This window comes from Cyprinus carpio, chromosome A10 (assembly GCF_018340385.1).
Source record: "Cyprinus carpio isolate SPL01 chromosome A10, ASM1834038v1, whole genome shotgun sequence".
NCBI classification, from domain to species: domain Eukaryota; kingdom Metazoa; phylum Chordata; class Actinopteri; order Cypriniformes; family Cyprinidae; genus Cyprinus; species Cyprinus carpio.
In genome coordinates this window covers 16,001,957-16,029,219 of record NC_056581.1, presented here as the reverse complement: position 1 = coordinate 16,029,219, position 27,263 = coordinate 16,001,957, and the positions used below count along the sequence as shown (strand labels likewise).

General features: G+C 35.4%; 3 protein-coding genes across 3 annotated transcripts; 1 reads left to right on the top strand and 2 right to left on the bottom strand.

Annotated features, from left to right (window-relative positions):
• Nucleotides 1-123: 123 nt before the first annotated feature.
• Nucleotides 124-7,163, bottom strand: actr1b (actin related protein 1B). The gene is made up of 11 exons (XM_019082536.2): nucleotides 6,960-7,163; nucleotides 6,060-6,124; nucleotides 5,396-5,471; nucleotides 4,670-4,795; nucleotides 3,908-4,032; nucleotides 3,605-3,821; nucleotides 3,403-3,495; nucleotides 2,778-2,952; nucleotides 2,635-2,696; nucleotides 2,515-2,555; nucleotides 124-1,749 (listed from the first exon to the last, which is right to left on the bottom strand). Exons 1-11 carry the CDS (start codon nucleotides 7,005-7,007, stop codon nucleotides 1,647-1,649), a joined length of 1,131 nt encoding a protein of 376 aa, XP_018938081.1. The 5' UTR covers nucleotides 7,008-7,163; the 3' UTR covers nucleotides 124-1,646.
• Nucleotides 7,164-7,832: 669 nt separating this feature from the next.
• Nucleotides 7,833-11,958, top strand: march5l (membrane-associated ring finger (C3HC4) 5, like). The gene is made up of 7 exons (XM_019082546.2): nucleotides 7,833-7,975; nucleotides 8,522-8,621; nucleotides 8,708-8,910; nucleotides 9,891-10,021; nucleotides 10,088-10,271; nucleotides 11,125-11,291; nucleotides 11,374-11,958. Exons 2-7 carry the CDS (start codon nucleotides 8,593-8,595, stop codon nucleotides 11,533-11,535), a joined length of 876 nt encoding a protein of 291 aa, XP_018938091.1. The 5' UTR covers nucleotides 7,833-7,975; nucleotides 8,522-8,592; the 3' UTR covers nucleotides 11,536-11,958.
• Nucleotides 11,959-16,466: 4,508 nt separating this feature from the next.
• On the bottom strand, nucleotides 16,467-26,207 carry LOC109065570 (neuropeptide Y receptor type 6-like). The gene is made up of 2 exons (XM_019082535.2): nucleotides 25,849-26,207; nucleotides 16,467-18,852 (listed from the first exon to the last, which is right to left on the bottom strand). Exon 2 carries the CDS (start codon nucleotides 18,746-18,748, stop codon nucleotides 17,615-17,617), a length of 1,134 nt encoding a protein of 377 aa, XP_018938080.1. The 5' UTR covers nucleotides 18,749-18,852; nucleotides 25,849-26,207; the 3' UTR covers nucleotides 16,467-17,614.
• Between the last annotated feature and the right edge of the window lie 1,056 nt (nucleotides 26,208-27,263).

Genomic DNA, 27,263 nt, shown 5'->3' with positions numbered 1-27,263 from the left:
CACCAACTACATGTGACAAAACTTCAGCAGTCTTGAAAACCACTGTTAATAACATCAGCAGCAATGCACAAGCAGACAAACGCTTACATTGCGGTTTGTGTTTACATAACTCACAGAAGCTTATTTCAGACAGCATTAATTTATTTATCATATTGAATTTACAAAATTAAAAGAAAAAGCAACAATCGAAGAAACAGGTTTGTACATTTTAGTCCTTTTTGTCATTTATTTTTTGTTTTTTTTTTAACAGTTTGAATAGCAATCCACTGTACACAAGGCTTATGATGATATTTCTATATCTTTAAAAAGAAAAACAACCAAGATGCTCTGACTTCCCAGTGACGACACTGGAGTAAGGCGAATCTTAGGTTGGACAATCTGGACTTAAACGTAACCCTGCTACCCCATCATCCCATTAGAGAGCAGCTCTCTTTCAACAAACACTACAGAAATACTAGTGCCAGAAGAGCTTCTAAATCCATTCGGCCACCCTCTGCCTTCGATATCCACGTCGATGAGATTTACATTGAAACAACACACAATCTCAGTCATCCTGTTGATTTCATGCACTAATCTGGAATTCGGGGATACTCTGAATTTACACTGAAATCGTGCCACAATGATGAGATGTCTCATGGCCACGTAAAACTCACTGGACGACTTAATTAAAGCTTCAGTCAACAGTTCTGGTTCTTGAGTTAACAATATGAGATTCATGGGAAATGTTCAGAGGAAAAACATAACTTGAAAGGGCTGATGTACGCATCAAGTCAATTTTTGTGCGGTAACAGTTATGCTTTACAACTTAAAGCTGACAAACATAATTCTAAGAGCAACATTTCAACAACAAAAAAACAGTAAACAACTTGAAAATGTTCCTTTTAGCCGCCCCTTTTCATAAACCGATGCTTCCATGTTAAAATGTACTGTATACTAATAATAACACTTGTCGACATTTCAAGCAGCGATAAATCTTGCTATCTACTGTGTACTTCGTATTTCAGTATACATTATTTAAATTCCCTTGAGCTACAGAGTGGTTTCAGCCTCGAGACGGTCAAGGGGAGGGACACAGACAGGAAACACAGTAGTGTCCATTCCAGTGAATTGTAGTGGTGAGCGATGCTTTTTTCTATTGTATATGTTCATCGTTAAAGCGTCAAATAAGAATAAAAATACTATGCTGAGAACTGCAACATTTAAAGAAAAGGATCGATCTCTTCAGTTCTGGAATGAAATTCTTACGAGAGAGTAAAACAATCACCTGCATGTTTCATTATAATAGATATGACAATATCAAACAGGGCAGGGTAAACTGTAATAAATATCCAAGTGCTGAATTGAAGTATTGGCTTTAAATTAAACAATAGTTACAGTATTGACTGATGCCCTGAAAAGCCTGTTTTCTGTTTGATGGGTGCAGAATGAGCAAGGGATGCCAGGTCGCATTCTGCCCCAGTGCTACTCGTCAGGTGTCCTGAACGAGAGCTGGGCAGGGGACACGGAAGGCATGCCTTAGCTGCGGATGGGAGGCTCGGCAGGTTTGCTGTCGGGACGGGTGGGGAGGGAGGGAGAGAGGGTAACAGAGGGAAGGCCAAGCGAGAGAGGAGAGGGATGTGAAAGCAAAGAGATGGCCTTAAACCCCATTAAAATGTTTTCCGGTGGATGGCACGGGCGCGATCTTCCTCGTATTCCTTCTTGGAGACCCACATCTTCTTAAAGGTGTCGAGTGAAGCCAGGATAGATCCCCTATACATCGTAAATATAAAAACTGTAGGTTAAACACCATAAAATATACCAAAACACTTTTAAAAACATCCACTAACATTCAAAAGTTTGAGGTCTGGAAAAATGTTTTTTTTTTTTTTCTAGAAATCTGTCATGCTCATCAAGACTGGATTTGTCTGATGAAAAATAAAGTAAAACATTAATACTGTGAAATATTTAACATTTAAAATAACATTATTTTTATATATTTTAAAATGTAATTTACTGCTGTGATATTTTATCTTTTTTTATACTTCTAATTTTATTCATTGATTCATTTTCATTTTATTTCAGATCATTTAAATTTTAGTTTTTTTGTGGTCATTTTGGTATTTGCTTGTCTTTTTATCAGATTTTGTTCATTTCAAAAATTAATTTAAGTTTAATTTATTTTTATTTCTGTTTTAGTTAGCAATTTTAGTGCTTCAACTTATTTCAGTCAGTTGTCAAGTCAACATTTCTAATTTTCGCTTAGTTTAAACGTCTAATATTTTTTATTTTTAAATATCTAAAAAAAATATATTTATTATTATTTTACAAATTTAATTCATTTAACAAATATGAACTTCAAAAGAACCACATTTAATTTAAACATAAATCTTTTGTAGCATTATAAATATCGTTACAATCACTATTGATCAACGTAATGCATCCTTGCTGGAAAAAGTAATTAATTTCTTAAGGAGGAAAAAAAAAGGTAGTTTTCTGTTTTATGTTTTTATGTGCCTATATATACTTTGTTCTTACCCTATCCATGTTGAATAAAGTCTTTCCTGTGGTGCAGATATCTGAAACAAGAAGAAAAATAAATATTTAAAAACACAGTTCTCACACTAAGCTAACATTTCTTAGCTGTGGTAGAGTCACCTTAATTTTAACGTCTTTGGGTGCAAGTTTCTTCACTTCGCTTAACAACCGATCTCCAAAACCTGCGAGGAACAAAGACAGAGTTTCAGTTCTGTCACTGATGGAGAACTGAAAGATGCTTTCAACTGATCTCTTCGCTCTACCTTTGAGGAGTGTTGAGCCGCCAGACAGCACTATGTTAGAGAAGAGCGTGCGTCGCAGATCCATGTCTGACTTCTGAATGGCGAAGGCCAGCACCTCATGAATACCCTCGCTCTCATCGCCAACCAGATCAGGCCTGAAGAGAAGCTCTGGGGCCCTGAACCGTGCTGGACCGATCTGCAGGAGATAAACTGCTGTGAGTCAATGTGAAAATTGACACTACTTACTTTCTTAATACACAATTTCGGCGCCATCACGAGCAAGTTATCAGTGCACTTTATTCCAAAAAGATTTTTTTTTTTGCCATGTTATGGAAGTTTCTGAATGCCATTTCATGCTGACTTCAGGAAGAACCTGAACTGAACTGCCACTGAATGTCAATAAAAACAGGATATGATGTGTAATTGTACATTTATGCATTTAGCATACGCTTAAATGCGACTTACAGTGCATTCATTCTATACATTTTTTTTTTATTTTTTTTTTTTTTTTGTTTGTTTATGTTTGTTTGAAGGGATTTGATTTTGCTTTGTTTTGGGATTGTTATGCAATTGTGTAACAATGAGAGAACACAATTTTATGACCAAATTATCATACACTAACATATACGAGCAATCTCATTCTTACATCTAGAGTGCTTCCGTCGGGGAGTGTGTATTGTGCTTTTTCAGTTTCTAGAGTTTCATCCTTCTGGGGGTTGAGGGAAAGGTAGCAGGCTCTCTGGAAATCAAGACAGCATTTTTTCATCATCTCGTATCTAGATTATAATTTCCAACAAGAAGAAACTGCAAAGAACATGTTGTATACATCCAGATGTGGAGTCTCGTACCTCCTTGATGGTGCGCACAACCTCAAACTCTGCAGAAGTGTGGAAATCGTAGCCTTCCTTGCGCAGGAGGAGGCGGAGGTATCGGGAGACATCACGTCCAGCGATGTCTATGCGCATGATGGAATGTGGAATTGCGAATCCCTCATATATGGGGACAGCGTGTGTCACACCATCACCAGCGTCCAGGACCACACCTGTGGTTCGGCCTGTGGCGTATCTGTCAGACAGGAAAAGTGTTTTGCATGAGAGAGGGAATAGGAGGTGTGATATCAGGAATAATGAAATTCAAAGTGCTGAACTCACAAACTAAGCACGGCCTGCATGGAGATGAACAGCGCCGGCACGTTGAAGGTCTCGAAGAAAACCTCTGCAGCCCGTTCACGGTTTTTACTGGGGTTCAGCGGTGCTTCGGTCAACAGTACAGGATGCTGCAAAATACATAAAAAATATGAATGTTTAAGGATTCGTTCACCCAAAAATGAAAATTAGCCCATGATTTACTCACCCTCAAGCTATCCTAGGTGTATATGACTTTCTTCTTTAAGAAGAATATGATCAGAGTTATATTAAAGGACTATATTATATTATATTATTCCAGGATTTTTCTCCATATAATGGACTTCAACAGGGACCAATTGGTTTAAGGTCCAAATTGTGGTTAAAGAGTATAAAAATTTGTTGTTTTTTTTTAGAAAATGACCCATTGTTTCATTAGATAAGACCCTTATTCCTCGGCTGGGATCATGTAGAGAATTTTAAAGTTCCAAGCTTTATAATGGCATTGAATGGTGGTCGAGATTTTAAAGCAAAATACAGTGCATCCATCCATCATAAAAGTGCTCCACACGGCTCAGAGGGATTAAAAATGGCCTTCTAAAGTGAATGATGCATTTGTGTATGAAAATTTTTTATAAATCTTTATAAACGGTAATCTCTAGCTTCCGCTAACGCTCGAGAGAGTGGCGTTCCAGCGGCATAGCATAATAAAATAAAATTCAAAAATAAATAATTAATATGTAATAGTATGCAAATATATTTGTACATATATAATATAGAGAGCTGTACCTCCTCTGAGAAGGTCTGCAGCTGTTCCTTTGAGTACACGTACTGCCAGATGCGCTCCATGTCATTCCAGTCCTTCACAATACCGTGTTCCATAGGATAGCGGACAGACAGCAGCCCCCTGTGCTCCTGCATATACCACAGAAATATACAATTCATTAGAGATGACCGAACACCTGAGAAGAGATGATGCCAACCCTCAGACAACATACAAAACTAGTCAATTTTGCTATAAGTTTGATCGCAACATATAATCATTGCTGTTAATAGTGTTCACCGTCTGTGTGATTACATGACATTAACTAACTGCTCGATTTTTACCATACATTTCTGCTATTTGGACATCAACTTGACATAGTCACCACTGAGAAGCTATTACTAAATATAATGTAGAAACCTTTACATTTTCTGTAAAGCTGCTTTGCAACGATTTGCATCGTGAAAAGCGCTTTACAAATAAACTTGAATTGAACTGAATAGAACACATGATGTTATTACATTAGAATAACACAAGACAGCGTGAAATCAAAACTATTTGTCCAAGTTATAATAACTTTTCTTTTCTGATGACATACATAAAATATTATTAACCAATAACATCACGGGTTAAGTCAAGTCCCTGCCAGTATTATTTCTGGCTGAATATTGTGGCACATTATGAAAGTTGACTGAGTTGTGATTGTCTTATTGTCTTTGAATATAATCTTAAATTAAATATAAACGGTTTACCTCAGCTTTGGGTCCAATGAAGAGATCGCCCTCAAGGGCACCAGCCATCACCCGAACATGCTTGGGTCGCCCCACACTAGAAACAAACATTACCAGTTAATATCACATCACATTCACACCAAATTTCATTACTTAAGTGTTTGTTTGTTTGTACAAACAAATGCCAGTATCTCTAAAAACATAAAGCTGATAATATGACAAATTTGATGATGATGTATATGTATACAGTATATAGGCATACTATATATAGTTTCACACTACTGTTCAAAAGTTTGGGGTTGGTAAGATTTTTTAATGTTTCTGAAAGTCTCTTATTCTCTCCAAAGCTGCATTTCAGCATCACATGATCCTTTAAAAATCATTCTAACATGCTAATTTATTGCTCAAACATTTTTTCATATTATCAGTTTCAAAAACATATTTTTGTGGAAACCATGATATTATTATTATTTTTTCAGAAATTAATCATTGTTATTTTATAATTTATTGTTTATTTATTTAAAATAGAACTCTTTTGTAACATTAGAAATATATTTACCGCCACTTTGATCACTTTTAATGCATCCTAGCTGAATATAGTTATTAATAAATAAATAAAATCTTACTGACCCCAAACTTTTGAAAGCTATCCCAATGCAGTAATATCAATTAAATGGTTGCTTACTAATTTGGGAAACAGTATTTAGGGATCTGATCTCCAGCAAAGCCAGCCTTAATAACTCCAGACCCCTGTAAGAGAAATTGTAAGGCATTACAATTTTGCAGCGAGGTACTTGAACTATAAAAGCTCAAACAGTGAATGTGTTATTAAATGAATCATCCGCTGATCTGATCCTTGAGTCATGAGACAGAGCTGTAGGGAGCTAAAAGAAACCCAACCAGCTACAGCCTCCAGAAGAGTCACACTGTGAGAAAACACCCTAATGTTTCACTAAACATCACTGACATTTATTAAGTTTTCATAATTTTAGTAACCTGTCAAAAGTGACACATTCAGGCTTTGAGATCTTCCACCTTCATTCTGATTACCGGTTGAGGCTTACTAGTTCTCCATGTCTAGCTTCACCCTTTTGCCTTTTATTTTTTTTTTCATATTATTTTTCATACTAAAAAAATGTAGCTGTATATATAAGGCGGGGTCACAGCCAGCCATCTTAGCAACAATAACAACTCTAGCTCAAATACAGGCTTTTATCTGACAGATACTCTCTGACAACCATGCATCTTGCAGGATTTCATTAATATGAACAATGTGGAATCATTTATTTAAAGTTTGAGTGATAAATTCAAAGCACCGCTGAAATGAATGGCAAATCAGCTTTATGCCGATGCATCATTCTGAGCAGCTAATGCTTGAAGACCTCGCAATTAAGACAGAAACACTGTCGTGCTTAAATAATGAAGTCGATCGGACGTGAAACTGTCCACATTACTATCTGAATAAATCAAATATTAAACACCTTTCATTTAGCATTGGCCGGCTAGCGCAGGTTTTGGCACAATAGCATTAGCTTTAGCCTGTTAGCACAGACTGGGTGTGGAGGGCTGCTGACATCATACTCACATTATCAATCACGACCGGCTGGTTTGCTATAATATCATACGACTCCATGTTCAGCCTGCGCTTGAGTGCGTTTTTCGGTGAACTTGTTCGCGAGAAGCAGCGTTTATGACTTTATGTTCATGTAAATAAAAAATAACCGTCGCTGCTTGGCAGTATAACCACAGGCTGAGCGGTGATGCGTCAACCGAACCGCACTGTGGAGGGAGCCAATCAAACCCACGTAACTAGAAGATGAGTGACAGCTCATTTAGCCAATAGGTTTGGTTCGCAGACGCAGTTTGACAACCTCCTAGACCGTTCGCGATGAATAAAAACAATTGTTTTTCTATTTACTTATACTCATCTTTTGTATTTGTAGTTTCTATGAATATTTTGTGAATTATTATTTATTTTCCTTTTTTTTTTTTATTAGTAGACTATCCCTTATCTATTGGCTTGCTTTACTTTGAGTTGACTGTCTTATTTTTATTTTATTTTATTTTAGTTTTTGTACTTGATACTGTATCCCCTGTGCTTTTTGTTCAATAAAGAGAAAAAATAAAAAAAACAATTGTTTATTTATTTAGGTTTTTATTTTATTTTTTGAACGTGTGTAACTTTCTCTATTTATTTATATGTTGTGTTAAAATATAATTGGAAATATATGTTTTTTTTTTATTAGAAGCAACAGTTATGCAGAGTGGATGCTTTATTTTTATATATATATATATTTTTTTTTTTTTTTGTTTTTTTTTTTTGCTTTTTTAAAATTTATTTTTACTTTTTAGTTTTATGCATGTACGCCCTTACAACAAGTGAGACAATAAATAAATACGTGGGTTAAACATCAAACGAAGCGTTCTTGGACATTTTATTAAGTGAGGGACATTTATTTTGACATACGGAAGTGGCTTATCCGGAAGTTGTTCTTCATAAGGTTGTTGTTCTGTCCTCCGATAAAACTAAAAGTGTCAAATCAGCCAGAGATCTAAACTAAACGCATATAAGAAACGTCTACGTTCGCAAAACATCTCCAGGTGAGGATCTACATTTGAATTCGGTTAACAATGTTGCCTGAATGACAAGTTTCGGTCATTTTTATAGCTTTTTAGACGTAAATAATAATGAGGTTTGGGATTGTTTAGTTAGTCATTGCGATTAAAAATAGTGTCGAATCTATACATAATTTAAATTTCAGTTTATTAAGTTAGAAATATTCTCTGACATGACATTCATGCGTAACTTGAGCCTAATTAACAACTAAAAACGCTAATAATAATAATATTATTATTATAACATTAACATATAATGTGCATCTTTAATACAAAGACAGACGTTAGCAGAATAAATATATAATTATGTTATGTATCATCTTATACTGTAGTAATCAAACAATTTTAAGTGATTTGTTTTGAAATCCGTGTAATATAATGGTGCTGATCACCATGATACAAGACCGAACATATTATGCATATTTGTTTATTTTACTTAAAGCGGAAGTGTTATTGAATTAACATTGTGATGTGATGTGATATAGCAAATATTTAAGTATTGCATTCATGTCTAATGGTCTGTATTAACAGGTGTTGCACATTGAGCCTGCTCTGTGTCGCTCATGGTTGAGCTGGAGACTGTGGATCGAGCCTGACGTAAGATGGCCTGTGTAGATGAACCTCCAGAGAAGTGAGTCTCTCCAGTAGCTGTGAATCACAGGACTAGTTAGTAGTGCTCTTAGTTAAGCTCTCATTTAACCTGTTGTCCCCCGACAGGCACTGCTGGGTGTGTTTTGCCACGGAGAAGGAGGATCGAGCTGCAGAATGGGTCAGCCCATGCCGGTGTAAGGGCTGCACTAAGTGGATCCATCAGTCTTGCTTACAGCGATGGCTGGACGAAAAACAGAAGGGAAACAGCGGAGGAGCCGTCAGCTGCCCGCAGTGTGGCACAGAATACCGGATAGTTTTCCCCAAAATCGGTGAGTATTTGCACTTAACCTTTTTTTGAAGGGAAACGTACTGATACCTTTTTTCCACTTTTGTTGACTATCTTGGTATGTCATGGATTCTCACTATGGAGTCTCGTTATTGTAACTAAAATTAAAACTATTACAGATAATTTATATTGACTGAAATAAATGTAAAATACAAGACTTAGATAAAATCTTGGTAAGTAACGGAAATAAAAATAAATCGAAGTCCTAAAATTATTAAAATAAAATAAATTAGAGCTAAATACAAATATAAAATGTCCAAAAATGAATAAAAAATTATTGTAAAAAATTAAATGAAAATTAAAATGTTGCTTTGGCAAATAGCTCAAATAAAATTGAAGTATTAAAATTATTAAAACTAAAACCAAAATAAAAATTAATTAAAACTAAATAGTAATATTAAAAAAACTAATAAAAATGCTAAAAACTAAGTGAAAATGAGAAATGTTGTTTTGCAACTAACTGAAATAAAATAAGTGTAAGTTCAAGTACTAAAATTAGTAAAACTAAAATTTAAATAACTTACAGCTTAATAAAAATATTAAAAAAAACTAATAAATGCTAAAAAAAACTAAAGTAATAATAATATAAAAATACAGAAATATGCTTATATATATATATACTTCTGAATAAAAATATAAAGAAACCAAACATTTATAAAAATGACTAAGATCTAAACTAAAATGAAATTATAAAAATTCTAAAAGCTAATTCAAAACTAATATATAACAGTGTATGAATAATAATAAACACTGTTTTAGAACATGATATTGCACTTGTATTGTAGCTAAACTTTACCATTTAAAATTATCATATGTTTTTGACAAATTAGCTCAGAAAATGTGACAAAGGTGCCCAGATTCTTCGTGGCTTTACTAATGGCGAATATTCTGACGTTGTGTTTGGCTGTTACTTTATTGATTTAATAGTGAAGTGTTAAGTGTGTGGTTTTGTCTCTCCTCCAGGCCCTCTGGTGTACTTCCTTCAGCAGGTCGACAGAGTTCTGTCCAGGGCCAGTCCGTTCGCCGCAGCTGGAGTCGTGGTGGGCACCATCTATTGGTCGGCCGTTACTTATGGTGCCGTCACGGTTATGCAGGTGTGTTAAAGACAGGATTCAGGCTCTCCAGGGCTCTTTTGAACACGTTTGCTACTCTGTTTTCAGGTGGTGGGCCATAAGAAGGGTCTGGATGTGATGGAGCGAGCAGATCCTCTCTTCTTACTCATGGGTTTACCCACCATCCCTGTCATGCTGGTACTGGGGAAGATGATTCGCTGGGAGGATTATGTGGTGCGGCTTTGGCAGCGACACTCCTCTAAGCTTCAGATCTTCAGTGGGCTTGTACCTGGTATGTGGAAAACAGGGTTAAACTTAGCAATAGTTCACCCCACTGTTGTTTTTGTTAATTAAATCTAAAACTATTAAAAAATTGTTGTTTTCCATTTTCATTAATTAAATAAAAAAATTATTTTTTAATAAAATTTAAAATAAAACATAAAACTTTTTAATAAAACTTAAAATGAAAAAAAAAAAAAAACTATTAAAAATTTCAATTATTAAAAATTGAAAAAATATTGCCTTGCCAACTTATTTTTATTTAAGTTAAAGTACTAAAATTACATAAAATAAAGCTAAATATAATTTTAAAAAACACACTAAACGAATCATGACAAATGCATAGTAAAACAATTAATACAACTTAAACTAAAATAAAAATTACAATAAAAAACAAAAACTAATAAATAAAACCTAATAAAAATGACAAAAGCACACAACACTCACTAAAACTAATAAATATTCTAATGTTTATTGTACTGTAATGTGTATAAATTAACCAAAAAATAAAAAAGCTAAATAAAAAAAGTAAATAAAAACTGATAAAAATAACAAAAGCACATAACAAAATGACTAAAACTTCAAGTAAAAAATTACAATGAAGACTGAAAAATTTAAAACAGAATCTAATTTGTTGAAATACTAAAATCACTAAAAATAAAGTTAAGTATAAAGATATGAAAAATTAAAAAGCACATAAAATATACTATGTAATAATGACATTATTTATTCACCATCGTTCCTTTAAACCATTTTAGTATTTATGATTTGTTGTCATAATCATACCGTAAGCTTATCCTAATAATAATAATAATAATAATAATATTAAAAATATATAATTTATTAATGTTATTTTTTTTGTGCAGGTATGGGCCATCCTCAACCCCGCATCCCAGTGGAGGGCAGTTACGGAGGAGACCATCTCTCTGTGTCTCGCACCCTGTGCGGCGCCCTCATCTTCCCCTCCATCGCCAACCTTTTGGGACGCCTCCTGTTCCGCAGGGTCACGTCAAACCTGCAGCGCACCTTCATGGTGAGAGTCGAGAACGGCGATGGTTTACCATACAACCTGGAATTACATTAGTGTGAATCCTAACCCAGTTTTCCTCTTCTAGGGTGGCATTGCGTTTGTGGTGATCAAGGGAGTGCTTAAAGTATATTTCAAACAGCAACAGTACCTCATCCAGGCCAACAGACACATCCTGAATTACCCAGAGCCCGAAGGACGAGCAGATGGCACTTTTGAGGACGACAATGAAAACAGTGGCAATGAATGAAGATTATGCACTTGAGAAAACAACAAATACACTGTAGTATAGGATTCTCAGAATAAAGAGAGACATATTTATGAATGTATAAAGACCTAATTTCTCAGTTTCACATGGCTCTAAGTCAGCACAAACACATGTTTGCTATGTGTTACTAAAATGCAAGGATGAGTGAAATTCTTTTATCTGTGAGAAACGCTTGATGGGGTGTTAAAGTGCCTGTAATAGCAAAATACACCAGTAGATGGCGACAAATGCAAAGCTGAAAACTGCACTGTGTATTGCTGTCTCTGAAGACATTGTAATTTAGGCTGCAAATGTACCAGCAGAATCATGTAAACATTTTGAGAATGAGTTAATTGATTCTGATTGAAGATAAAAAGCAATGGCTCTATGATGACAAAATAAACCCAAAAACATTCATGCTTTTAAGATGGGGTTTTACTGTCATTGTTTTCAACCTGGAAGGAAACATCTGGACCATTTCACAAAAAAAATTAAAGAAATAATAAAATATGAAATATTACTATATTTGCCTATTTAAAGCCTATTAAATTGTTTGGTTGTTTTTTTGCATTAAATTTGTGACGTTGTGGTCATGATGATTAAGTGTATTTTCAGCCCATATTCAAATTAATTGTAATTAACTTTTTTTTTGTAATTGTTACAAAAAAGTTATTTTCATTGTTTCTCATTATGTTAATACAGAAGGCCTTCACTGTATTTAAAATAATAAAAATGCAATAATTATTGTAAAACGATTTCAATAGTAAAACTAGCTTAAAGGCAGTGCAATAAAAGTCATGATGTAATGAAATCAAATAGAAATAATAATAAAAATAGCATAATTTGCCACCATCATGAGATTTTAGTAATGAAATAATTTACCAGTGCAACCGATCTTAATAGTCCTAAAATGTGATTATTTTCTTTATGTGTAATACTTATTTTTCTCTTTTGATTTTGGGGTCAGTCTTGTGAAGTGAAAAGCTGTGTGTTTGAAATTAAACCATCAATGCGTTTTAAAATTGTTGCTTCTGGCTACAGTATTTTTCCATAATATTACTTTGTCCAGTGTCATTGTCTACGAATCGTCTGTCTGAATCAGGAGAGAAATATACATAGATAAACCACCGTTTACAATTGAAAACAGTTCTAAACATATATTAGGATTTTGATGTGAGAGGACAACGGGGGATGGACTTTTTCATGGAGGAAGTGTTATTATGGATTAAAGACAGGCGTTTGAGTTTTTACAAACACAGCTTTTTGCTTCAGAAGATGGTAATTGTCTGGCATCATGTGGATTACTTGTGGATTATTGTGATGTTTTTATCAGCTGTTTAGACTCTCATTCTGACGGCACCCATTCACTGCAGAGGATTCATTGGTGAGGATATGATGCAATGCTACATTTCTCCAAATCTGTTCCGATAAAGAAACAAACTCATCTACATCTTCATCACCTGCTGTCAGCTCTCCAGCAGGCCCTTTGAAGGAATGGCAAAGACAAGGCTGAAGAAAGGCACCCCATAAATAATCTGGCCCGCTTCTGATCTCTTATTTCTTTATTTCGAGAGCGAGAGGGGCAATTATGAATAATGCAAAAGTTTGCAGATGGTAAACGGCTGGCTGGGAGAAAAGAGTGGAGGGAGCGCACTCGGCTCACCCAAGATGACTTTATTTGGGTTTAAAAATACACCCCTGCTCAAAACTGTAGAACTGGAGCAGCGCTCAATTTAACATCTAAAATAGTTCTCTGGGATTGTTGTCTCGCACTTTTAAAGATCTCTGGCAAATATAACTATGGCAGACAGGCTTTGTCGAAGCTGCCAAACGTACAGTGTAACATTTGTGACTCAGGAAATCCCACAATTCATCTTTCACTTACGGGATATAAACATCCGATGTAATACTACGCACAAACAAAAGTTTTTCATTACAGAAAGTTATAAATAAATTCCTTGATTTTAAAGCATTTTGGCCAAATATGAAATCAGAGGATTTGGATGGCTGAATCATAGCATTTGCATATAAATGACATACAGTGATTCATTTCACAGCCTTAAAGCAACCCATTTTCTTTTAGTGGTCTGTCTTGATGCTCCAGATAAAAAGTAATGTAGTTTGAGCCATATTGTGAAGTAATGAGCAAAGGAACATAAAAAGAGACATTCCATTTGTAAGAATGGCATAAAATAATGCTGCAATATCTAGCTGCTGTAAAAAAAAAGAAAAAAAAAGATAAAAGGCAATTTCTGTGAAATATATAATTAGGCTGTGACTTTAGATTTACATCTTAAGTAAAAAACAAATACAATCATATATATATATATATATATATATATATATATATATATATATATATTCATATATATATATATATATATAATACACATATATACATATGTTACTTTACATACACTTTGTAGTACAGAACATTGTATAGTGGAAACATGTAAACAGCAGAAACTGTTATCTAACCAATGGCTTGTTATAACCTGGTCATAAATGGGTCATTTTTGTTCTTTGGCACTTTTTGTAATCTGTAACTCTTAAAGCATAAACACTCCCTAATTAAGTATTTCTATTTATTAGTATTTCAGAACGAGGCCTTGGTCAAGCTTAGACTCTTAAAATGTATGAATTATAAATTAATAATTTACACAACAGCAACAATAACAGTATGGAAATAAAAGCTAATGTTAGCCAGTTAGCCATTGCTCAGGGGTTTGAAGAAAGCGTGCAAAGAGATTGTATTATCTTTTAAAATGTTGATTTCACACAGATTTTTGTTATGTCAAACAGGATAAAACATGAAACAAATCAACTTATACAATAAATCTTAACAGAATTCATCAAATCCATAATACTTACCGATTCTCTAATGGTGGTTTTCCCTCCAAAATAACATCACTTCCTGGAGGACAATGTGATTAAGGAGCTGGCCTTTGTCTGTTTAGTCTAACTGGATGATTTAACCTCTATGTTTACTTAACTGATAATATGATAAAATAATAATAATAATAATAATAATATAATAAAATATTTTCTATAGCGCCTAGCATCTCAAAGTGCTTCACAAAAATAAGATTTAATAAAACATACAATTATACAATCAATGCATTAAAAAAAAATGAGATAAAAAAAAAATTAAATACATACTATCAAAAGATCAGCAAAAATAGAAATTTTCCATGGTAATTTCCATGTCAAAAATGGCGTGTTCAATATTTCATCAATAAACCACATGAAAATCTGCCGAAATGCTAAAGTAATGGCCTCAAACATCAAAGACTCTCAAAAATGTGCTGCATTTGCAAGTACATCTGATTGCAGAAAGACTGTAGGGGAGATTCTGTCAAATCAAGCTGTACACATCACAGCCGCAGGGCATATTTAGATGACGTTTGAATAAATATAATGCAAGAGGGACTCATTTTCGATTAGAGCAGCGCAGATAACCCACAGCAAGCTAATAAACTGTGGTGAGAATTATAAAACAGAGAGGAGGTGGCAATCCCTCTGGACAAACAATGATTATCCGTTTTCTATAATCTCCAAGCTCTCCTTTGCTGGTGCGTCCCCTGAGGCTTTGGCCTACACATAAATGTACCGAACCAATGGAGGATTGTCTTCAAACACTTCGCTTTCAGATATTGTTGGTGACGTGCTGGAAATCAATGGCAATTTAAAATAAGTGCATCTTATCAAGAATGAGAAAACAAGGTTAGGTAAAGAGCTTTTATCTGTGTGCCACACGTTTCATCTCCTCTAATAAGAAAACCGCGGCAGCAGAGAAAAGAAATGGGACTCGTGAGACAACAAATCAAGCGACCTGAGAGTAGTAACACCTCTGAACAGAACTCCTTGACCTGGACTCCGTTCACGGAAGAATGGATGTGATTTATAGCACCTGGGATCTCATGTCACGGACAGCACACTGAAGAGTGGCATGATCTGGCATAACGTAAACGCTCTCTGTGACAAAATGCCAAAATGTCCTTTTGACCAATGAACTTCCATGACCTTTATATATTTTTTCCAGTTGTTTATGATTATAATGGTTTAAAAAAAATAAATTGCATGTTAAGACAGACACAATCTATATATATATATATATATATATATATATATATATATATATATATATATATATATATATATATATATATATATATATATAAAACAATTGCTTTGCTTAAAGAAAATGTGGTCATTTAAATATTAATATAAAAAAATTGTAGTTTAGGTATTTACAAAAAATTGTGTCATCATCGAGATTAGTTACCAATGGACATCCATGACATTTAAAAAAAAAAATCCCCAGTTGTTTATGATCATGAGGGTTTAAAAAAATTATTTAGAAATATTTTAGGTTTTTAAACATTTTTAGTGTTTGTTTTTTACAGTATTACTTAAAAAATAATTTATTAATATAATGTGAATTTAGTAAGACTCGCTAAGAATAATTACTCAATTTCTAAAATAAAAAAAATGTATATTATATATATATATATATATATATATATATATATATTATTCATATATGTGTATATATATATATATATATATATATATATATATATATTCATCTGAATCACTTTTAAATCTCCAATAAGACAAAATAAGTCTCGATGTGAACATTTCTCCCTGAGAAAGACAATTATTTCTCAATTTTGTGAGACTTTCTCATACATTATAGTTATTAGCAAATATATAACACCCAATGTGTCAAAATTTATATTCATTTTCATGATCTTCCCCTGACTTTTAAAAACTGCTATGGCCTTTAGAAACGCATACCTATAGATCAAACAGTGCATGGAGCTAGCAACACTGAAGTCATGGGTTCAAATCCCAAGGAATGCATGAGGTAATACAATGTACACCATGAATGTAAATCACAAGCACAAAACCACAATTTTAATATTCCCCATGTTTTCATCACCACAGGAATGCTGTAAAACATCTTCACTCTTGTATCTGTGAATTGCTGTTGCAGTATGTTGTTGCTGTTTTTAAACTATAAGTCAGACAAATTACTTTAAACTGAATAAACTGTCTAGTACCTTGATGGGCATCAAAAGGATGATGCCTCAGGAGGAATGTTACCTACATTTAGTGCCTCATGCATCAGTAATACAAGCACATCTGCTGTATATGCAAATTATTTCATCTTCAGTAATGAGCAGAAAAGCATGCAACATAATTAACAACGATGCCACCGAACAAGAGAGTAAAGACGAACAAGAAAAACAGTAAGTGGCATTACATGGATGTCATGTTTCTAAATTTATTTGCTCTTTCAGAACTACCATTTATAAGGCAACAAGAACGTCAACACCAAACACCTTTGTTAGAAACTGAACTTTGCTTTGACTTCAATCATCAAGAAAATATTTAATACCAAACTGGCATTGGCACAGTCGTATCAATTGTATCGGAATATGGATGTGTCGTTAAGCTAACACCAATGCTCAAATGTTTAATATGTTTCCCAAAATTACAGGTACGATTCAAAGTTAAAATGCAGCACAAGCTGTCTCACCAAAGCAACACAATAAATAGTAATAGTTACAATTCATTAAACAACAACACCAACAACAATAACAAAACCAGACATGAACAGAAGAAATGCTTTGGTGAGGGCACCGATTCCCTGCTACAGTGATTTTAATGACTAACGTTAAGAACTGTACATGAACAGAACTTTCATTATAACAACAACTTGCTGTTTGATGTGAAATGTCTGGTGCGCAATGAACACTAAAACAATCAAGCCTCATAAATCAGTCCTGCCTTTTCTAACACAACAGCCTGAAAGTGTCATCATGGAATATTTATCCCGTACTAGTCATACACGGAATAACGCCCTGACTACCCTAGCTGTCATTAACAAAACATCACACCATGTTCCAGACCTGGACCCCCCGGAAAAGACGGCAACAGTGAGTTGAGGTTGTTTTTAGATCTCTTGGGTATGAACTGATGCAGAAACCCACATAGAAATTCCACGTCTCCATGGAAACGAGGCTCATCCTCAACCCCTCCCCTCATTCTTCCCTCCGTTCCTGCCGTCTCTTTATCAGTGAGCACACTGTTCCGTTCTCATCGGAGAGCCCCGTTGCATCGACGACACCTTGGTGACATCGGTGGCCACCGTCGAAAGCGGGAAGCTCTCGTAGGTCTCTGGAACGCCCCAGCCGCAATGGCAGCGTTGAAGCGTCACCTTCAGCTCCTTCTGGAAGTTGGTGTTGAGGAAGCCATACACCACTGGGTTCACGCAGGTAGACGCCATTGCCGTGAGGTGGCAGGCTGAGAAGATGATGTCGTGCTGGCAAGAAGGAAGCACCTGGTGGTACCAGTCAAAGATGGTGTTGAAGACATTGAGCGGCAGCCAGCAGAGAGCAAAAGCGACCACAATTACGACCAACATGGCATTGACGCGCTGAGCGCCCCGCGCCTTCCTCTGCCGGGCCTCGGTGGCTTGCTCCACCATGTCTCTCCGTCGACGTAAACGCAGGAATATGCGCAAGTAGCAGAGCAGAATAAGAAGCAGGGGTAGACAGTATTGGAAAAGCAGAAGCGAGGTGGTATACGCCAAACGGTTGCGTTCGGACGGCCAGAGCTCCATGCAAATCACGTGGTCGCTGAATGGGTTGAACGGAAGGCTGAGGTTCTGGAAGGGGGCGTTAGTGAGAATGTTAAAGGACAGGAAGGGTAGGGAAATGAAGCAGGCCACCATCCAGGTGACTGCCACGGCCAGGTAGGAATGGCCTGCGGCGGGCGTCCAGCCGGTGGGGTGGATGATGAGTTGATGCCGCTCCAACGCGATTAGGACCAGCGAGAAGATGGAGACTGTGATGGACATGCACTGCACGAACGGCGTGACCTTGCACAGCGTCTCACCCAGGATCCAGCGATCCATGAGCGTGTAGATGACCGTCACGGGGAGGCACACCACGCACATGAGGATGTCGGAGCAGGAGAGGTTGGCGATGAGGATGTTGGTGACATTCCTCATCTCCTTCTGTCTGGATATGATGAAGACCAGACAAGTGTTGCCCACCAATCCCACCGCAATAACAGTGCTGTAGGCCACAATCAGAAGGGTCGTGCCACTCACAGAAGGAGGGCAGACGTTGGACTCTGCCCATGTTCTCTGGCCCAACCCTACTGAGGTGTTGCTGATGTTGTCCGAGTTTGGAGAGGCCTCCATTAGTCCCAAAGTTGTTTGAGAAACAGCTAGGCGTTCAGAAAACTGTCAAACTGCAGATGAATGATGACTCCTTCCATTTATTTGCAGACGGCCAGTTGGTTGACCTGGAGGAAAACGAGCACATAAACACTGTTAGCTGGCATTAAAATGGACAATATGTTGGGAGGGATTTAATAGAGAAGGATTTAACTTTGCAAGGGAGTCTCTGGGAAAGGTTAAGCCCCATTAATCCAACAGATGTTTGTGGACCTGAAATCTGACCATAAACATCTTGTTTAAGGAAAAAACACTGCAAATCTCTCAAGTATTTTCAGCTAATCATTTCATGAATTAGCTCACGTGTATCCACCAAAACACATGATTTATTCTGCTCTAATAATGGTGTGAACTCAACTAATACTCTTTGCAAAAACTCCCTCGGGATGTTGACAGGTCATCCTGTCTGTTAAGCTGACAGATGGAGGTCTCTCTCAGTAGAATTCTCTCTTTATCCCTTTTATCTCAGAGTTCTTTTTTCTTTGCCCTAATGTGGCTTTTATGTGATAAAAGCAATAAAAATAATCATATCTCAAACTACAGATTTAAAAGATGTTGACGTATTAGCACATTTTTACACAGTATTTACTTGACAGGTTTACCTTGTCAACCTCAGTATATCGAGAATCTTATTCAATAAAATACTAGAATTGAATGATCCTGTCATTATGTTCAGTTCGGTTAAACAGTTTAGTTTTAATAAATGGTACTTTACTTTACAATAGTGTTACCAAGCACGGTATCATTTTGGTTGATGTGAAATTTAAACAGATTTATTAAACTCCCTTCCTTCACTATCATTCTATTTCTCCACATACTTTAGTAAGCACTGCATCTAACTTGACTTCACTTGATTCCTGTAATGCATACAGATTTGTCAAATGCATCAAATATTTTACTCCCGCAGTCACTTCGGCTAATTTATTCCTTGCGCCGACCACTCTGAGTTTCTGGATTGAGTAAGTGTTGTAATTAAGCCACTGCTATTATCCTCTCTCTCCTCCAAACCTACTGTCAGGAGTTTCACACCGGCTTATTACGTCATTCATCTCACATGGAGTGGGAAGCTGATTCAGGGAATGCCTTACTGAGATTATCTACTCCAAAGTTTCAATCCTTCACAGCTCTAAAGAGCATCATTTATCACACACAATCTTTTAAAGAGGACCTCTACAATTTTAATTTTTGCAAATGAAATAAGTGCATTTTAATGCATTAAAAGAGTGCTTCGGGTTTTGAGTAAAAATTTGGAAGAAAAACTAAATAAAATAAAGTGGTACTTCCCCATAAAAAAATAAAAAATAAAATAAAAACCTTACCAATACAAGACTAGGGTGCTCTGAGAGGTTGCCAGGGCAGTGCTGTGCAGTAGCTAAAATGTTCTGAGTGGTTGTTAGGCCATTGCTAGATGTTTTTAATGGTTTTGTTCTGAGTGGTTGCTATTGTGTTGCTAGATCTCTGATAGACTATTTGCGGTAGCTTAAGGGTTTAGAGTGGTTGCTAGGCAAATTTTTGGATTATGGTCAGTTGCTAGGCCATTGCTAGATGTTTTGGGTGGTTGAGTGGATGCTATTGTGTTTCTAGATGTCTGAAAGACGATTTGGTTGGTTGCCAGAGTGTTCTGAGAGGTTGCTAGGGTGTTCCTATGTGGCTGCTAGACATTTCGAGTGGTTTCCAGTGCATTGTTATGCGGTTGCTAAAGTGTTCTGGGTGGTTGCTAGGGTGTTTCTAGGTGGTTAGTCTAAAGAATCCACCCCCAAATGTCTATTCTGGTCCCTGGCAAATATGCATATTCTGGCAAATATGCATATATGCTGATATGAAATGTATGCAAATGTGACATTATAACTAGCAAAAATAATTTTAGATAACCATTTAAACTGGCTAAACCATTAAAAACCATTATTAAAAATGCCAAAATAAATGTGTAGAAGAAGTCATTAATGCAGTAAAGTATTCTAAGATAGAGGTCAGATGTGAGAACATATCTGATATACGATACCTCTGATGTGTCCTACAGAGGATATAAAGTTTTGTATTACCACAACACTGACATGCTGAGATATAATAGCATATATCAGAGGCAGCAGTATTAGAGGTTTGTGTTTGTGTGAGTGTGTGTGTGAGGAGAGAGTGACTCAAGAATTTAAGGGAATGTGTGAAATTATATAAGGCAGACCTAAATTAATCATCTAATTTTCATATCACACAGACAAGTCTGAGCGACATGCTTTCATAACCGTACACAGAGATTCGCTACTAGTGCAGATCAAATGTTCATTGTCATTTGAGATGAAAAGAACTGAGGAAATAAGACAAAAACAAAGGCAAATGAGTTACAGTGTTTCCAGCAGACATTTAAATCAAGCTGAGGTCAAAAAGAACATTTTAAAGGAACAGTTCACCCATAAAAATGAAGATTCCGTCATTATTTATTCACCTTCTTGTCATTTTATATATATTTGTATGAAATCACAAAGTCTCTCTCTATAGGCATATACATCATTGTATGAAAGATTACACAATCTCTCCAAGCCAAGTGAAAAAAAAATTAAAATATGCCAAAATGGAACAGACATTTTGCCATTTTTTTTTAACATGAAAGCTTATATAAAACCCTTCTCACAGAAGTCAAAATACGCAATGGGATATTTAAGGGCAGATCCAATAAATTAGGTCAAAAAACAAAAGAGTGAATTGTGCCAAGTGCTTTCTTCTTCCATTAACCTTGAAGAGTTTGACTCTTTTGACAGAAGCTCTAGTGGTTCATTAGCTTGTTCCTCGTGATTTGGATCCTGTCATTTTCAATGTAGCTGTAAGTTTCTTGTCAGGCAGCTAATAAGCTGACAACAACTACTGCTATCAAACACTTTGGTCCGGCATCTAGTATTACTGAGAGTAGAATCTTACTTCTCCATGGGAATATTAATGTTTTTCGGCAACCTTTTTATTGGTACTTTATTGTGCTTGCAGACATTAGAATGCTATTTGATTCATATTAGCGACTGTGAGTCACTCGGGTAACTGACAGCTTTATAGTGACCTTGAGATATGCCAGGCTTATCACAACCTCTGATTAAACAGACTCTTGATGGTACTGTTGAGTCAACAAATAATAATGTGAGCGATCAAACCTAATCAAAGCATTCCTTCGGTCTTAAGATGATGTTTAATTTTTTATCTTTTAAAAGACTTACTCCAATCTAAGCTTAAATGAATATTCTGTCATCATTTGATGAATTTTCGTACAATGATTTTTTCATCCAATGTCATTGGTCAAATGATGAAATCCCAGATTTGCATTTAAGGAGAAATCTGGTCTCTATCTAGACCATCTAAAAATCTAATATTTTCGACTATAATCTTTATTTAAAAAAAATAGTGTACTGTAGCTGTCAGGGATGGAATCACATTTTGATCTAGTAGTGTATCCCTGAGCTATTCTGATAACCATACAAACAATATTTCCACTGATGATACTCTTTACACAGATGGCAATTATAGATTCAACAACTTGAATAGCTGACAATGATCTCTCTCTTTCTTTGGAATTAGCTCTCTTGACCTTCGGCAAAAGCACAATGGCTTGCCGCAAACGTGTTATGGATGAAGGTTCATGGCCAGAGAAGCCCTCAGCATTTCTGATTGAACAGGAACAGCGTGGTTCTCTGCTGTAGTGTTCTGAGGAACACTGCTGAGTTTCCATAAATATGAGTCTCCCTATAGGATGGTGGAAGGGCAGTTCACTACATAAGACCCACACTGAAGGTAATAGCCCTGTTGAAATATCTCAAAGTGGCCTGAGGCAATGTGTTTCAAATCCATCTGGGCAGGCCATCTATACAGAGACAAGTTAATTTATTGGAAAATCATGGTTGTAGAACAGCTGCTCTACAGCTCCAGTGTAGTCTATTATGTGGGAGGACGTGAAGAAACCAGGAAAGAAAGTATAGCTATGCTAGACAATATTTATATATAAAAAACCTTAAAAGAACAGTTCCAGTTCACCGAGAAAAAAAAAAAAAAAAAAATATATATATATATATATATATATATATATATATATATATATATATATATATATATATATATATATATATATATATATATATATATATAGTGTGCATATATGCATTCGAATGATAGTTTGCGTGTGTGTGTGTGTGTGTGTGTGTGTGTGTGTGCGCGCAAAAACTATCATTCAAAAGTTTGGGGATCAGTAAGATTTCAATAATTATTTTATTCAGAAAGGATGCATTAAATTGATCTAAAGTGACAGGAAAGGCATGTATAATGTTACAAAAAAAATTTCAAATAAATTCTGTTCTTTTAAAATTTATATTCATCAAATAATCGTCAAAAAAAAGTATCACTGTCTGTTTCTACAAAAATATTGAACAACACAACTTTTCATCTTTGATAATAAATATTATTATGAACTAATCAGCGTTTAAGAATAAATTCTGAAGGATCATGTGACAGACTGGAGTAATGATGCTGAAAATTCAGTTTAGCATCACTGGAATAAATTACGTTTTAAAATCTATTCAAAAAGAAAACAGTTGTTTGAAATTGTAACAATATTTCACAATATCACGTTTTTTTTTTAATTGTATTTTTCTTCAAATAAATGCAGCCCTAATGAGCATAAGAGACTTCAAAAAAAAAAAAACCTGTACCCATCCCACACTTTTGAATGGTAGCGTGTATATGGTCACCATATCTATTTATATACAGTACTCCATTACATCTTGAAAAGAAAAACATCAACATTCATTCCACAGGTAAAAGCAAATAATACAGTTTTGAAATGACATGAGAGTGACTAATTGATGACTGAATCTTCATTTTTGACTGAACCTTTTAATTTTAAGATGCATTTTAGCTGTGCATCTTTCACTAAAGCGAAAGGTAAAGACTAAAAATTTGTGACAAGCTTTTCAGAGCATTGTTAAAATGTCATATTTTGAGCCACAGGGCTATAGTAAAAACTCAGGCCACCCACCATCTCAAAATTCAGCCCATCCTCTGTCTATTTGCCATGGGGTGTCCTTTAAAGAATCTCACAGTGTCACCTAGCTCCTTAGGAGATGGGAGTTCAAAATGCACTGGGGGACGGCTTAAGCATAACACAAGTGTCATAAAAAACAGTGCTTTTTAGACACCTCATCTTCATCCGACTGATGAAGTTTGACAATCCATCAAAATGCATTACATCCATCCAGTGACCTTTGATGTTTTCATCAGCACCTTTTTAGTTTGGGAGGCTTCCCCTCACAGGCTAATGCAGCTTCACATCAGACAGACATATGATCTCTGCCCATTGAGAAGTCCCTCAACACACCACACGCAAAGACTTTTGTTTTCACCTTGAACCTCCTCACCCTCTGCTGGAAAATATGGAAACAATCAATATTCTACAAAAAGGTCTATAGAAAAATACATCTTATAATGTATATTGCAATGGTTCTCAAATGGTTTGCTGCAAGACGCAGATTTCACATTGAACACCAAGAACGAGCCCAACCTAAAATCCCTTATTATGACACATGTGCTGTAATATAGTCTACAAGATTTTACACTGGACATCGAGTATGAACCGACCCAAAATCACTTCTTATGCCACATGTAATGTAGTCTACAGCATATTTTCTTTTACCTTTTGCAGTTTTGTTCCATTTCTTATTATGCAAACCCAGTTTGACTACCTTCATTAAAATGACACATAAATTAGAGCCTTTGGCGTCAAGAGCAAAAGATATTTAAGGCATTTCTTCTCCCATTTAAAGGTTGACATGGCCATATATTTTGCTACCTCAATTTAAGCAACTATATAGTAAGATGCATTTTATTTTTTTGCATTTAGCATAATTTTTTTCCACTGATGTGCGACCCATGTACATATCGATCCACCGGTTGAGAATCACAGACTACATCAACTACATCAACTTAACATGCTATGACCATCTGTTGCTATTGTGCACATTTTATTTCCAAATAGGTTATAATAATTTCCTGCCATTACCATTCTTCCACCTTGTGCATGAAATCGTCTATGAAATCATATAACATGTAAGATCACAACAGAACAATCCCTATGGTCAAGTAAAAAACTCTTGAACTCAGTACCAAATAATGCAAGGAGTGGTGACGTCTGAAACTAATCTTAGATGACTTATTGCTAGATGACAACTGCACTCCTATGTCTCGACTGAAGGGTCTGTCTGAATCAAGATACGGTCTCCTGGAAATAAGTAATGGTCTATTTTAAGAGAAAGAGAAACCAAAATCACCATTACCTTGAGATCCTTTCACACCTGTCAATCAAACCGCCGGGAGGGAGAAACCGTAATAAATGCTCCACAAGGGCAGACATCATTCTTACTTCTCACTCTCACATTTATCCTTAATCTTGTGTCTCTCAAGCTGCACAACTGAACAATCCTCGTGTCTTGTCTTGACAACAAGCACACATTATCTTCTGAGATTATAGAATTTCAACGCACGCTGACAAGTACATGAAAGTTATTACAATTTAAATCCCACTTGTGGAAATCTCGAGTGCATTTTCTGATTATTCTATCCCAGAAATACTATTTGCTTCAACTGTTTCCTCATCACGTTCAGTTGTCAACTAGATCATTCTATCAAGTCTCAAATTCCAACTTGGTGGAAAAGGTGAAAACACTTTGACCTCCTTTCAGTTATAATTTCCATCAACAGATATCAACATTTCACATAAAACACCATGAATTGACTTTATGCTCTGATGCTAGATTGTTTGACATTCTTAATTACTTTTCTAATAAGCAGACGTTTAAGGATAATTCAGCTTTTCTGATAAATTCGTGGTTTATTTTCCAAAACCACACATTTCATATCACATACCAAGATTCAGATTATGAAAATCAGTTGCATAACTACTCAACACTGAAATGCGAGGAATCCTAGAAATTCCCTTAGACGTTTTTAAACTGTGCTCACGTCACAAATCTGCTCACATACATATAACACAGTTTATGTTATTTCTAAACCTTTACATCACGACATTGTCACCATCTTACCAGTAAAGCTGTGTTTTCTCCAGCGTTGGTGCCGACAGTGCGGTAGAGAGCCCGAACTCGACTGATGACGGAGGAAGAGGATGCTGAGACTCCCTGTTCCAGCATCAGCAGCTGTCTGATTCTCTGGACGGGACTTCAGGTGTACACATGGGCAGAAAGTGTCGAGATGAAATGCTGGGAAACTTTGCGTGGATGTGAATATTGGTGTCGTCCTCCCCCTCGCGCGCAGATTTCACGGGCACCTCGTCACTCGACTGGTTGTTGTTTGGAGCTCTCTCTCAGCAAACGGGCTTGATAGCGCTGCATGCTAAAAGGAAAGGTTAATTAATAAGATTGTCAATTAAGGCTAATTGATAAGTAACTTCTGTAATGCGACTGCGTTCTTATTAATTATTGATTAAAAGTAAGTGCCTGGTCATTTAGATTTTGACATGTACAAGGATGTAATAATAAATTATGGGAATTAGGAGTAAAAAGGATACAGTATGATTTGAAATCCAGTTTTTGCATCCACACGTTGGTTTCACGTGTTTGGAAAAATAAATAAATAAATAAAAAATATAAATAATTTATATTAGTGACCCTCAAAAAAACGTGGTGTAGCCTATCTATCTACCTTTGTGAACATTTATAGGCGTGATTATGCCGCTTTACAAAGAAATAAGAAAAAAAGCGTTCGAACGTTGTTTTTTCATAACATTGTGAATATCAATACTCAGGGTTAATCCGTTTGGCCCGAACAAAACGCTATGCGTCATTTGTTTTTGGATTTTCTTACCATGACAGCTAAATTGCATCCCGCGTCTTGGTTATACGCCCAGCTGGCTTTGATTTGACAAACGTTTTCAGTATAACTGTTGTAAAAAAACAACAACAACAACAACAACAAAAAAACTCTTACTCCTACCTTTATTTTTACTCAAGATTTTCTATATTGTAATGCTTTTTTAGTATATTTATTTATTTTGTAACAATCAATGGGCAAAAAAAAAAAAAAAAAAAAAAGAACTAATGATTTTAATTCAGTAAATAAAATAAAATAAAATAAATGTCATAGTAGCTGAAGATTCATAGTCATGTTTGTATGAATTGCATTTTAATGTACTTTTTAATGACAATGACAGAAAAAAATTCACAAGGACCCAATTAATAAAAATCATAATATATACATATACATGTTATGTCAAATTGTATTAAATGTCATGTCTGCTTTTTAAAATAAATATTTTGAAAAAAAAAAAACTGTTCAAAACAAAATTAAATGTATTTATTTAATTAAAAATATTTTAAATGACCAGACATTTTTCTCCAACCAGACATTTTTTCAAAGAAATATTATTTAATATTATTTTACGGTTATGCATAAACTCTAATCCCAGTTCCCCTTCAAGGTAACCCGCACTGCGTCCTCCAGT